General features: G+C 43.6%; 1 protein-coding gene across 1 annotated transcript in view; it reads left to right on the top strand.

Moving 5' to 3' along the window:
* SLC22A3 (solute carrier family 22 member 3) overlaps window positions 1-14,515 on the top strand; it is a 39,427-nt gene extending 24,912 nt beyond the window's left edge. Inside the window, exons 6-11 of the mRNA XM_074896635.1 lie at window positions 4,144-4,241; window positions 4,380-4,594; window positions 7,647-7,755; window positions 7,999-8,111; window positions 9,502-9,601; window positions 10,350-14,515. Of these exons, the coding sequence (XP_074752736.1) occupies window positions 4,144-4,241; window positions 4,380-4,594; window positions 7,647-7,755; window positions 7,999-8,111; window positions 9,502-9,601; window positions 10,350-10,407 (693 nt within the window). The 3' untranslated portion in view covers window positions 10,408-14,515. The remainder of the gene's footprint in view (window positions 1-4,143; window positions 4,242-4,379; window positions 4,595-7,646; window positions 7,756-7,998; window positions 8,112-9,501; window positions 9,602-10,349) is intronic.

Below are 14,515 nucleotides of genomic sequence, written 5' to 3' on the forward strand. Positions count from 1 at the left end.
GTGTCCCCTAGGGCTGGGTTTTGGGGCCACTCCTGTTTAACATCTTTATTGATGATCTAGATGAGGGGATCGAGCACACCCTCAGTGAGTTTGCAGATGACACCAAGTTGGGTGGGAGTGTTGATCTGCTCGAGGGCAGGGAGGCTCTGCAGAGAGACCTGGACAGGCTGGAGCCATGGGCTGAGGCCAACTGGAGGAGTTTCAATAAGGCCAAATGCTGGGGGCTGCCCTTGGGCCACAACAACCCCCAGCAGCGCTACAGGCTTGGGGAGGAGTGGCTGGAGAGCTGCCAGTCAGAGAAGGACCTGGGGGGGGTGATTGACAGCCGTCTGAACAGGAGCCAGCAGTGTGCCCAGGTGGCCAAGAAGGCCAACGGCATCCTGGCTTGTGTCAGCAATAGCGTAGCCAGCAGGGACAGGGAAGGGATCTTACCCATGGACTCAGCACTGAGGAGGCCGCCCCTCGATTCCTGTGTTCAGTTTTGGGCCCCTCACTACAAAAAGGACATTGAATGACTCGAGCGTGTCCAGAGAAGGGCAACGAAGCTGGTGCAGGGTCTGGAGCACAGGTCGTACGGGGAGCGGCTGAGGGAACTGGGGGTGTTTAGTCTGGAGAAGAGGAGGCTGAGGGGAGACCTCATCGCCCTCTACAGCTGCCTGAAAGGAGGTTGCAGAGAGCTGGGGATGAGTCTCTTTAACCAAGTAACAAGTGACACGACAAGAGGGAATGGCGTCAAGTTGTGCCCGGGAAGGTTTAGACAGGATATTAGGAAGCATTTCTTTCCAGAAGGGGTTGTTAGGCGTTGGAATGGGCTGCCCAGGGAGGTGGTGGAGTCCCCGTCCCTGGAGGGGTTTAAAAGTCGGGTTGACATAGTGCTGAGGGATGTGGTGTAGTTGGGAACTCTCGGTGCTAGGTTAATGGTTAGACTGGGTGATCTTCAAGGTCTTTTCCAACCTAGACAATTCTGTGATTCTGTGATTCTTTCTCTTCCAACCCAAACCACCCTATGATTCTGTGATTCTATGATTTATTGTCCTTGGCTCAGGCATATACACCAGTGAGATTCCCCCATCCTGGTCAGCATTAGACAGTGCCAAGTTTGGCCCGAGACATGTAGTGGGAAGGTTGTGCTGCTGCAGCTCCCCCTCCACATTCAGCCCTGTGTTCCTACACTCAGTTGCCCTCTCTAAACATCGGCATTTTCAAAGCATCATGTCAGAATGGAGATGTGGGTCTTTCTCTGCTTTTCGTTTTAAGTGATATTTAATTTTTTTCAGAAGTGTCCCTACTCATGACCCTAAGCCACTCATGGCTACAGCAGATTAACCTCCACATGTCCATATTTGTGCTGGATCTTTTCCTGGGACCTTTTTAATATACAATGTCTGTCATCCTTGGTGCTGTGCCCAGAGGAAATACAGCATCTCCAGGAATCACGTTAGTCACAGATCAAGTGTATTTTTCCCATTTACTCACATCAGACTTCTCTTTCACAAAGCAACTTCAGAATTTCAGGCAAAGTGCTGCAGGTATGGAGGCACAGGGAGAAGTGAGAGGCATCCATCAATGCATTTGGGCTAATATTTTTTGGTACGTCTGTAATGATTTAATTGGCCAAGTCCCTTGTGTGACTCTGGATGTAGCAGCCTTGCATTTTTATTGACATGCAGAAACCACAGATAACCTTTATATGAAGACAGATAAACATTTGCTTCTTTTGCTCTTTGAGTTATGACACTAGTACAGTTCAGCTCCATTCAGAACTCATTAAATTAATTGTAAATTATAAACTCTTTTTCCCCAGTTGCTCATAATTATCCTAGCATATTTTCTTTTCAACTTCTTGGTCTCTGTCCAGAAGCAGAATGGACTGCAACCAACTAAGTAAGAGCTCCTTCTTAAGAGACTTGTACATATGTGTTCATTTTTCTCTTCTATAGACATATCTGGACATAGATATTTCTAGTATATACTAAATTACATACATATGTATTTTAAACACTCATGGAAGTACTGTCCTCTTCAGAATTAAGTATGTGCAGAACAATATGTCTGTGCTATGAGGATTCTTTAAAAATTACTGCAGAAAAACTGATAGGTAATTTTACTGGGACATAAAAGTGTCAGGGAAGTTGGTTATAAAACTTCCTTCAGAGTTATCAGATAGCTTATCTTTGGAGACAAGGGCTCTGTCATTGAATTCCTGCCTGCACTGATGTAAATAGCAAAGTTGTCCTTGACTTCAAAGAAGAAAAAGAGGATTTTTTTCCCTACAAAGATCTGACTTTCCACAGAGATTTTTTTCTTCATCCATTAAAAAATGTTCAGTCGTGGTTGGGGTTATTATGACTTTATTAAGACATAAAAATATATGGTAGCAACTATGCTGAATTTATCTCTAGTCCTTTGGGAAACTAAAACCATATTTGCATAGTCACAACTAATGTCTGGCAGCTTGCTCTTATAAGCACAATCATGACAGCTTTATAACCATAATATGGTTATATATGGACTCTCTAGTCCAAGAGCAGTGCAGAAACCCAGCAACATCCACCTACCCCACAAAGAGCTCTGGCATGCACCAGAAGTGTCAGTGATTTGAAGAAAACTTCTGGCTCTGCTTATAGAAGAAAAGCAAGAGAGAGTAGAAAGGAAGTTCAAACAAATGTAGGGTTTCTCTGTCCACTTACAGAGTTTTGTGTCACTCAGTTATGGAAAAGCCATGTGTAAATGCATCCAGCCAAATCTCACCAGAGGACAAATACAAATACAATACAAATACAACTTTGGGCATAGACCTGGCTGAGCCGATGATGCCTTTGGGTAATGCCTTTGGCTTTACCTGTCATCACAGATCTGAATGGTCCCATCTGAATGTGCTTCTCCATCCTTTCACGCATGTGTCCCCACTGGCCCGGACTGTTTCCTTGGGCTTCTGTGCCTGTGTGGGCAGCGGGTGCTGCGGTAGTAGAGAGGGCTTTACTCCTTTTTGCTCTCTTAGGTCTCCTCTCAGGAAGGGGCTAATAACTGAGAGTCAGAGCAGTCAGCATGCCTGAAATCCTTCTTAAAAGGGCACAGCAGGTTTAACCCCATGTTTCCCACAGCTGCTTTGAGAGCTGATGGCAATCCCAGACACGGCTGCCAGTTCTCGGGAGGTCTCACAGTTCGTCCCTGCCTAAAACCACCTCTGCCTTCTCTTGTGTTTCACACCTGGCAAATAAACATACAAACAAAAGGTCTGCCACCTGTCTTGGACATCATGGTTAAAAACTGCTGGCCACAGTTAAAAACAGCCTCCATCAATGTCCCTAATACTTTTTTGACCCTGCTAATTGTTACACAATAACCTATGGCAATGAACTCCAACAAGTAAACACAGACTGTGTGAAATCCTGCCCTTTTCTGTTATTGTAATGATTTCATCAAGTGCCTCATTGTGACTGTATTGGAAGAAGCTGTGAACAGATTTACTGTACTTTGTAGGCACTATGAGGACCAACAATTTATATTTTGCAGGATTTTTTGCTTCCAGGGTAAAAGCCATGTTCAGCACATTGCTTGCGTATTTTAAGACCCTCTGAATTTCACCAATTGTATGTCTTGTAGCACTCAAGCTTTTTCACATGTCTGCTTTTTCTCTCAATCCTCTTTTCTTCCTGCTGCCCAGCTGAGCCACCAGCCATGTTCCCAAGCTTGCTGCTCACTCCCTCTCTCCCTGCTTCCCTTAACCCATTGCTTTGCCCTTCCTGCCATGGTCTCCTCCTCTGTCACCTCTTGCAGAAGACAGCTCTGCTCCTAGTGACCCGGACGTGACAATGACCGCTTATTGCCTTCCAAGAAATTCCAGGTCAACCTCTCTCAGTTTACAATGAGGAAATAATTTTTCCACTCTGAAGTCAAGACTGGGGATTTTTTTTCTGATTTTTGCATGATCATCGTTAAGGAAAGCCCACAGATGTGTCCATTTATAAGCTATTTCCCGTATCTGTGCAGCGCTCTGGAGTGCTAAAAGCAGCAAGTTGTCTCATCAGAACCTTTGCTCACTGACTGGAATATTGCTGAGCACCCTGATTACATAGAAACTCTGCCCCAGTGCCCGCCTGACCCCCGACAGCTGACTCTACTGCTTGCTTTTCTCCTCAGATCACTGTTAGCAATGAGGAGGTCAGCAACCCCTCCTTTCTCGACCTGGTGAGGACTCCCCAGATGAGGAGGAACACGCTTATCCTGATGTATGCCTGGTGAGTGTCCATGTCAGTCCAGCTTGTTACCAGGGCAGTGGGTTTTGAATAAAAATTCCCATTGTGACTTTTAGGGTCTATCCAGCTGCTTGCAGTCACTTGTTTGCCTCTCAACATTTTTTTCCCTTTGTTGTTTAGGTTCGCAAGTGCCCTGATCTACCAAGGGCTTGTCATGCGCCTAGGAATTGTTGGAGGAAACCTCTACCTAGATTTCTTCATCTCAGGAGCTGTGGAGCTGCCTGCTGCTCTTCTAATTTTAGTGACAATTGATCGTATTGGCCGGCGCCTTCCCTTTGCAATAGGCAGCATTGTGGCGGGAATTGCATGCCTCATTACTGCCTTCTTGCCTGAAGGTAATTCCCTTCCCAAAGTCAGACTCTTTAGGTCAATGACTTCTCTCTGACATCCCTTAAGCAAGGACAGCAGGACACACAAAACTGTAGATAAAATTTAAAAGTGTCTGGTGATGCAAGCAGTACTGCAGCCATGGAACAACATACTTTATTTGCTTATAGATTGCCCTGGGATATGTAATGGCCATATCTTTGATGGATGTGAGCAATGGCTGGGTGTAGGCTTAGGGAAAATGTCTATAAAGGCCCTGTACTGCTTTTGAAGGCAAATGCAAAGGGAAAATATACAAACATAAAGGAAAAATACATTCTCTGACTTGGAAGACACTTAATGATTTAAGAAACCAGTGATTTAGCTGAGGAAGCTTGGTAGTCTTATTTGCAAATAAAGCAATGCAAACTGCAACACAATGTAGGGTCTGTGGCAGACAACACCGAGGTTGCTGCCCTGACCTCACCCTCCCAGGGATTTGTACCATGTTAAGGGGTTGGAGGAAAGATACGGCTTTTGAGTAAGTCATTCTTATCTGGTTTCAAGGACAACTAAAAGGTTTGATATTGCACACAGGCTTCCCAGCACTTATGTTTTTTTTCTTTAAATTGTTTTCCTTCCTGTGTATTTTTTTTAATCCCTGGGGAAGAATTTGGAGGTGCTCTGAGGTGAATGTTACCATATCAGCGTGCTTTGCCTTAACATAGCTGGGGAACTGGCAACTGAACAGACATTTCAGAGAATTATTCCTCCCTAGGGATGTTCCCATCAAAGTAAGGCACACTACTGGCCAGCCTTAGAGGTTTTAGTTCCTGAAGTGATATCACAGGGCAATCGTTTTCCTAGAGAATAGCCATGAGAAACCACTTCAGGAGTATGATGTGCCCATGAAAACAGACAGGTTTGTGGTGAATGCAAAATGAAGTCCTTCAAAGAGGTGTGTTGGTTCACCTCTGTCTCAGTTAAGCTCCCTTTAAAGGGATTCCTCCAAAAGTACTTAAAATTAATGCTGTGTGCTTGAGGACCTTCATTGCTTCAATTGAAGCAGAAATGATGGGGAAGAGAGAGGGACAATCAGCAGTCTGTTCCTGGTGCCAGCACTGGTGGCTGTGTGATCGTGCCCTGGGATATCACATTGTTGTCACTTGTTTGCATTCATCTGTTTGACCACTGAAGCCCATGAAGACTGACTCTGCTGTCCTGGTGGGTTTTCCCGAGATCCCCCACTCCTGTGTGCCTCTGAGAAGAGCAAGTAGATGCCAGCTGCCCCGTGCTGCTGTGGCAGCTACCCTGAAACAGGGCAGGGCAGTTCAGGCACAGATTACTCCTGCAGGTCACCTGCCTCCAGCACTTTAACGTATTTTGGGCCACTCCATACGTGGAGCATGGTGCAGCAGGTCTGGGGTTAGAGCAGAAGCATTGTGTGGGGCTGGCATAGCCTGAGCAAGTGGAGAAAGTGGTGGCCTGGGGTCAGTAGGATGCTGCCACCAGCCTGCTCTCAGTAGTGCTGAGGGGACCCTGCCCAGATGAGCAGAGGACAACCTGGAGGTTAAGATACTCGCAGATGGAATACCTGAGGTCCAAGTCCTGCTTTCAAGAAAAGTCTGTTTATACACACGAGAAAAGCTGCAGTGGCAGCTTGTGAGAGCTCTGTCATGCTGGGGTGCTCACACAGTTCGAGTTCCCTCGCAGAAGGAGGAGGCATACAGACATCCCCCTCACCTTGGGGGTCTGATGGACTGAAGGGGTTCCAGGAAGAAAAATGTGGATTTGTTTTGTTCTTTCCAGCCTTTGTTTTGCTTGCAAATGTTTGAAAACAGAACTTTTCAGGGGAAAGGCAGTATTTTGCAACATGGGATTAAATTTGATGGGGTTTTGTTTGGTTGTTTTGGAAGGGAAATAATCTCAAGCATCTCAGTTTTTGATTCAGAGCAAACTGAAATGTTTTCTTGTTCTTCTTGTTGAAGTTTTGGGAAAACACAATCACTGCCAAAGCCATCTCCAGTGGCAGAGCTTCCCTCCATGCCAGGTTCAGGCTTGTTGTTTCTCTTGCCTCCCCATCTGCTCAGTCATGGTTAAACCATACAGGAGACTGTCTTCTCACAAGGGCGTTGCAGAAGTGCTTACTGCATTCCTTATGATGATCCTCCAGAGGCCACCGGCTCTTCAGAGAGGGCACTCGGACTGCTGAGGGGTTGCACATGGTGAGACTGAATGGCTCTGCCCCGCGGTGCAGACGTGACCATTGCAGCACCTACTGATGTATAAAGGCTTTCTGATGATGTACACAGGGCAGTGGCTGTGCACCAGAGCTCGAGTGGAGCTGCCAGAGCTGGGCAGAGCCACCCAGGCAGCGTAAGGCCCTGGGCTGGTCAGTTAGGTACAAAAGCAAAGACCAGTGAAGGGAAGGGGGAGGATGGCCAGGAGCAGCATTATTAGGAGTATGTTGAACGTGCAATGGCTAGGCAAATTACAAAGTGTAGTTGGCCTGCTCTAGGGAGATTTATTTTACTGTAGCATCCCTGAAGGTGTTTAAAAGACATGTAGATGTGACGGTTAGGGACATGATTTAGTGTGTTGGCAGTGTCAGGTTTGAGGTTGGAGTCAATGATCTTAAAGGTCTTTTCCAACCTAAATGATTCTGTGATTCTATGCACCTTTAGAGGTATCTTCTTTGTGATCAGAAGATTCTGGGAGATGACTCAATGGTGTTTTTTACAGCATAACATCCCTGTATAAATAAATGCTCCTTTCCAGAGCACAATGTGCACATGGTCATGGAAGCTTATAACATTCATTCTCTTACCCATGCTGTTATACCCCACCAGCATCTTGAATCAACTAGAAGTGATTTCTGATTCTCCAAAGCAGCCTCGCATGATGCTGTAAAGCAATAAATGCCCGTATAGATTGATATCTACAGCAGTGGCCTTTCAGTCTGATTTGCACTGATCCAGTGTTTCTGTGATGTAGCTTCTGCTGACAGGGCCTAGGGCTCTCAGCAAGTCTCTGCTTCTGCAGCAAAGCACACTTCACCTGCGTTTCTTTTTGAATTAACAGATATCCCATGGCTTAAAACAACAGTCGCCACGCTGGGAAGACTGGGCATCACGATGGCTTTCGAAATAGTTTATCTTGTGAACACTGAATTGTACCCAACGACACTGAGGTATGTCAAAAGATCCCAGGACTCTTTCAACTTTTCCTTCTGCTTTTTCTCAGTTCTCTGTTTCACTGCTCTTTAGTAAAACTTGGTTTTCTCCAGTTTCCTAACTGAATAGCCATTGTTCAGTGTGAATGGCATATACTGAAAAGATAATTTTTGAGTTAAGTCTACATTCTGCTCCTTAAACTGCTGGTTCTTCTGTTTGGTGACACCTCTCAAATATCTGGCACTATTTTTCTTTTGCAGAAACTTTGGTGTTTCCCTGTGCTCGAGTTTGTGTGACCTAGGTGGGATCATAGCCCCATTCCTGCTTTTCCGATTAGCAGCCATTTGGTTGGAGCTACCTCTAATTATTTTCAGTAAGATTTGATTTAAAATGTACTTTTGGTTTAAATATCCTCCTCCTAACAGAGCTTGTCTTTTGGGGCAAAAGTGCAGTGTGTGGCCTCATCTGCCCCTCAGACCAGCCTCTCTCAACCTTCATGCGTAGAGCAAGAAACTGAACAGCAAATGGGTGAAATGTGGGTGATTGCATGGCATGCAATGGAAGAGTTCAGGTCTGCTTGGGTAACTTGGCTGAAAGAGTATAAAAGAAACTATGTGAGGTGCTTCAAGACTGAAAAACCTTCCAGTTAAGTTCTGTAATTGTAGAGAAGTAAGCTTAGTCTCCCAAGAGTAGAAGTCAATGTCCTTTAAAAAATACTTGGTTTGGGTTTTTTTGGTAGATACAGTTATGATTATGGATGTTGTATTAACTGTAACTTCATATTCCTGTCAAATTTTTTTCCTCAGTTTCATTTTGGAAAAAAAATACCCCTGTGGAGTTATTTCCAACAAGGAAATAGACATCTGTGGCTAAACCAGACTTTCAGAAGATACATGTGACTGGGAAAAAAGCAAAAGGGATAGGATAGAATAAGAAGGGCAGTTGGTGCTAATGACAATTTTAGCTGAAAACAAAAATGGAAAAACAGAAGTAACTTTAAAAGATTACCATTATTCCAAGAATAGACACATGTAGAAGTATGGTGTTCACATTATCTGATTCTGAAATTCTGTGGTGCTGAAGGACATATGGATTCCCTCTGTCTTGAGTAAACAGCTACAAAATCAGAGAGGATCAGAGGACTGTGCAACAGTCAGGGAACATTTCACTTTTTGCTCCAGCCCTTCTATTTTTGTCTTATTACATTATTTAAATTATGTCTATTCAGGAAATTTTTCCAAAATAACCATTGCTGATGAACTATTTCAGATTGGCTCTGTATCTGAATGCGCTTTCTCAAGGATGAATTTTTATTCTGAATCACATAATCTACTTTGTTCATGGATACACAAAGAGAGTATTTCAGGAAAATCTCAGTGGTCTCAAGAAACACAGGATAGGGCTCCTTGAAAAAAGTAGATTTGTCTTATGTGAGAAATACCATCCTGGTTCCAGCACAGTTTGTATGCACTTGCCAATGTGCACTTATCTCAGGTTTTTATCTTCTAATATCTCCCTTTTGGGGCAATCCAGGCTGCAAATTAATCCTAGCCCTCATTTATTTTTTTATTTTTCCTAATAGGTTAAATTAATGTAGCATAAAGGTGTTTTGATAAGAGTAGGGTAATCAGAAATAGCTGTTGCACTTTAGAAATCTCACTTCAACCTTAATCCGAATAAAATTTCTTCAGTGGCTAAATCCTGAAAATAAGAAAGGTAACAATTTTCTTATTGCTTTTGTATTTCTCCAATGTCCATTGTAGGTATTCTCGCAGTTGTCTGCGGGCTCCTAGTGTTGCTTTTACCAGAGACAAAGGGAATCTCCTTACCGGAGACAGTGGAGGATGTGGAACAACTTTCAAGGTACGATATGTATTTTCTTACTTTTACTTAGGTGAGGTTTCCTGGGGTTATTCTCCTCCGACCTTATCAGTTGCCATAAATGTTTTCAAGTATCAAAGTAAATTCCCTAGTGAGGTTGATGTTGTGAGCAAGTGGTATTTTTCTTGATAGAAATGTGAACTTTTCAGTACCTCTAAGACAGGTTGTTAAAAAAAAGCATTGGGATAGAATCTGTGTTTTTCTCATAGAGACACAAAGTTGTCCTATGCACCTCTAGAAGCAGAAAAGAATCGTGTGCAAGAGAGATACTGCGAAGTATAGCCTGCAACTCTCTGCTCAAGAAAACCAGCCATTACCTCAGTCAAAGCATCCGGTGAAGAAAAGCCCTTGATCATGGGAGCATTCCACAATTTGTGAAGTCATTGGAAAGTCACATACAAGATGAATTTATAGCTGAAGAGTTGTAGGCAGAGCTTTCCACCTCCTGGCACACAGCAAGCCAGACTCTTCACTGCATTGCAGGTGTGCAGGAAACATTTGCACATTGGCTAAATTTCTTGAGGAGCTAGTGCTATATGTTAATGTTTCAAGCAGTGGGTTTGGACATTACATCAACAACTTTTGCTTGCTTTAATGTACAAACTAAAGAAATAGGAAAATTTCTATGTAGAAAATAAATGTTTCAGTACTGCAGCTTGGCCTACAACTTGGACTACATTTTTTCCTGTTTCTTTCACACTTATATGCCTCTCCTCTTCTGTTTCTTCAGTCATTTTGGTAAATGTGGCAAGAAATGGAAACACCGGGACACCAACTCTTATATTTGACCTTTGAAGGACAGCACTGAACAAAGAAACGTATTCCCATACTGGGAATACATTCTCCAGCTGCCACCACTTCAAAATTTGCTGCAGAGTATGGATTAAACTCCATGTTCTTCTTCGAAGCATAAGGACGTTTAAAACAGAGTGCATTTTTTTTATAAATATCGAATAAAATAATTTTTTTTCTGAGTATGATGTTTGCAGGAAGGGAGCACTCTGTGGTTCTTGGTAGAGAACAGAACAGATTTAAAAAGATGGACTATCCAGCTCAGTGAGCTCTTTATATATTTCTTTATATATTTATAGATTTCTTTATATATTTGAGCCCTATGTTTATTTCTATTGTTAGCATGTACCTTTGGGTTTGAAATGGTACTGCTTGTTCAAGATTTGGATGAATCTGAGGAAGAGAGGATGAGTATTTTAACCTGTTCTCCTTTGCCTCTGGAGAATCTCGACAAATAGAAGACCTGGTGGTGCAGGAAGGAGGGTGCTGATTGAGGCAGCTCTTCCTCTGGTTGGGAGGGGTGGAAATCAGAGGCATGCATCAGGATACCTTTGCCCTGGTCTGATCCTCTTCCCTAGCAAGTGTCTGCCACAAAGGCCCTGCTTCCCTCCCTCTTCAAAGGTTTTCTGAAGTGTGGCAGCAGTCCTCCTCCTCACCTTCCCAGACGTTTTTGTAGGTGTCACATCCTATGCAGGGCATTAGCTCTGCAGGTCAGATCGTCCTGCTGCCCATTAGTACCTCCCACAGACCCATCTGGGGTTCATGTGACACCCCCTTGTCCTGTCGCCTGGCCAGGATTCCCCGTATCTCTAAGGGAAGGGCTTCTTGCAAGCAGATAGCAGGGACTGCCTGCCTTCCCTTTGAACTGTATGACTTTCTTCAAGCACTGGGTCCTGGCCACTGTCCGGTAAACAACAGACTTCTTACAGTGAAAGTCTTGAAAAGATGTGGTGTTCAAAAGGTATCCTGTTACCAACAGAGAATTAAATAAAAATAAAAAAAAAGAAAGCCAGTGAGCTTTTGTAAAGTGCCTTATAAGCTCAGAAAATATATTTGGCATAAGCAAATATAGGACCCTTTTGAAGGTTCATAGCACAAATGAGTGGTGCTAACACTACAGTCAGCGCTGCTGAATGACTACTGCTTCAGTCTCACCATTTTAAGAGCACATACAGGCAGGTGCCTGCACAGGGGGATTTCCTACCGTGTGGAGTATACTGTGCATTTCAGCAGTTCCCAACTCTCCCTGCCTTTTCCCAGCAACTGCCCATACCACCAACCCTGCTGGAGGAAAACAAGACCTTTACTAATAATCTCCATCTAATATTTGCATACTTTGAGCAGTTAGCGATAAAGGGCTGTCTTTCAAGGCTCTTTCTAACTTCCTCTGAGGCATAGTTAAAGGTCAATGGGATGCTTAGCAAAAGTCAGTAGTGATTGAAAGATATGAAACTAAACAAGCATCTCATATCTGTCTAACTGGCAATAGCTAGAGGACAACACAAAACTGGAGCTACGGCTGCGGGGAGAAAACTCCTCCTGCACCAGTGTGGTCTGAAAATATCTGTAAGCTCCCTGGGGCTGGCTGGCTGAGACCAGCCCTGAACTGGAAGGTGTGGGCTTGCACTGTTCAGGTGCCCTGTCTCAGCACAGGGTGGGAGCATGGGCGCTTGGCCCCAGAGCTCAGCCCTGACTTCCTTGCACCACAGTCACGGCCCTTGGAGAGGCAGGATGAGGCAATCAGATGCAGTGATGTATGAGTTAAGCCTCTCTCTTCTTTTAAATATTCCTTCTTTTTGAAATTTAATTTTTTTAAATTGGTTTCTTTAGTTGGTCTGAGAAGGACTACGGAGGTCATTTAAAACTACAGCTTGCCAAAGAAATGTCAATATTATTTGCCAGCGGCTTCTGTTTGTGGACAACTACAATGTGTTGAGAAGTGAGAGACACAAAACTTGTTTCTGACCTTTCAGACTGTTCTTTGTTTTGCATAGCATCATATGTTCCTCAGAAGAGAATATAAGTGAAATATTTCAGTATGCAAAATAGCTAGGAGCAGTGTCAGAAGTTTAGATGCATTTATTTTCTGAAAATTCATATGTAAAGAGCAGCAGGAAAAAACCTGTGTATGTGTTCTGACTTCTAATATAATAGTACTTAACAACTTCAGGTAGAGTTTATATTTCATAATGGCTCCTGTGCTATCTCTTGCCCCAAACAGCTGTAAAATGGAAAATCCTCCCATCTTCTGTGAGACTTTGGGTTGCCTCGTGAAGGTTGCGAAGTGGGTTTGGTGACAGGGATTACACTGTTGTGGTGAGAGAGGACAGACGAGGTGCTGGAAGCAGAGGGAGAACTTCAGCAAGGGAGAAGCCTGGGGGAAAATGTGCAGGGTTGTGCAGACCACTGGACGGGCTGCTTGTTTAAAAGAATTATTATAAATTCATATGTACCTCAATCCTCTTAATACATTGAGCCTTACAGGAAAGTCCTACAAACTTCTCAGGTGACGAAGCAGTTCTAAACTGCATGGGTTAATACTAAAAAGGCTGTTGTGACCCACCTCAGTGAGAGGCATCTCTTCAGGAGGGGCCAGACACCGACAGCTCTAGTTGTCTTGCATGAGTTATAATTCAGAGGCTTAGTGAGAGATGTGATGTGCATAGCGGACAAAGGATCACCTTACTACCCCCAAAGACACACGTTCAACATGACCCCAGAAACCCAGAAGCTGTGTTCTTCCTGCCTACAAAGAGATTTCCCAGACCAACAAATGAGCAAATGTGCTGCTGCCTCCAAATTTGCCTTGTTACTTCATCTAGTCTGTGAAAGTGGTTAGTGTTAAGTGGCAGTTTTTACTGCCACTGCCACTCTTGCAGAAGGAAAAGATCACATTTTACACACTTTAAGAGGTTATGAGGTGGGACTTCTGTAGCTGCTCAGGTGTGTCCAGGTGTCTCTGGCGGGTTTGGCTAGGTCAGCAGGAGGGGATTTGTCTGCCTACAAGCCAGGTATTAACCATGCCTGCAAGAGTTCACATCTGAAGAGCTTTATAAATCAAAGACCAAGCTGCAACACAGAATTTCTGTTGTCAGGGAAGTACTGTGAGTATTTCTTGGCTGACTTTATGATCCAAATAAATAGATACAGAAAATATGCAGGAGAGTATTTGTGCCCAGTGAATCCCCCACAACCAGAGAGGTGGGTGGGGAGTGCTTTAGCAGTGCTATTTCTGCTCAGAAAGGCAATGCCCTGAGGTCATTGCTTCTCCTAGAATTAGATTCCAGGTGTAGAAGCTGACAAAAAATCACCCTGACACCTAACTGTTTTATAGCTTGTATCTCCCTTTGTAGCCTATGGGAGAAAAAAAAGAACTCCCAGGATGCAACCCATTCCTTTTGTATATATATGCATATTAAAAAAAAAAAAAGGCATTTTAAATTAAATGACATGCAGCTTGGCATGTGTGGGAGTGGACCACTGCACTGCAGAAAGTGGGCAAGGCAAATCCCAGCCCAGGAAGTAGCTGTGTTACTTGGGGTACACTATCACACCCTGAGGATGAACGAAGGAGACCATAAACAGTTGGGGATCCCCAAGTGTCTGTGGGGTGCTCCCTAGCTGATATGCAAGTGGTGCAGGATAGGAGCAGGTGTTCATAGTTAGCAAGTTGTTTCACTGCAGTGAGCATGAGCCAAGTTTTCCCAGGAGAGCATCTCTAAATGTCTAAGATTTCATTCCTATACTCACAGGCATGTGTACACCATTTTCTTTTAGAGAAGAAAAATGTACATGTAACAGTTATATTGTGGGATAAAATTATATAGTGAAACAGGATGTGAAATATGGACAACAAAATTTTATAATATGTTAGACACATTGTCATTACTTGCTGTAATGATTGACAGTTATTTCTCTGTCTTCACTATGGACTAATTTTAGGGTGAGGCTATTTTTTATTCACTGTTTTATATCTCTGATGTAGTATTTGTACTTTTGCTGACACACAGATTTCCATGTCAATAAAAAAATGAAAATATAAACCAAATGCGTTTGCTTCTTTTTGCTTTACTCCTGTCTATTTAATGCTATTGGACATGTCTA

The sequence above is a fragment of the Athene noctua genome, chromosome 1 (assembly GCF_965140245.1).
Source record: "Athene noctua chromosome 1, bAthNoc1.hap1.1, whole genome shotgun sequence".
NCBI classification, from domain to species: Eukaryota; Metazoa; Chordata; class Aves; order Strigiformes; family Strigidae; genus Athene; species Athene noctua.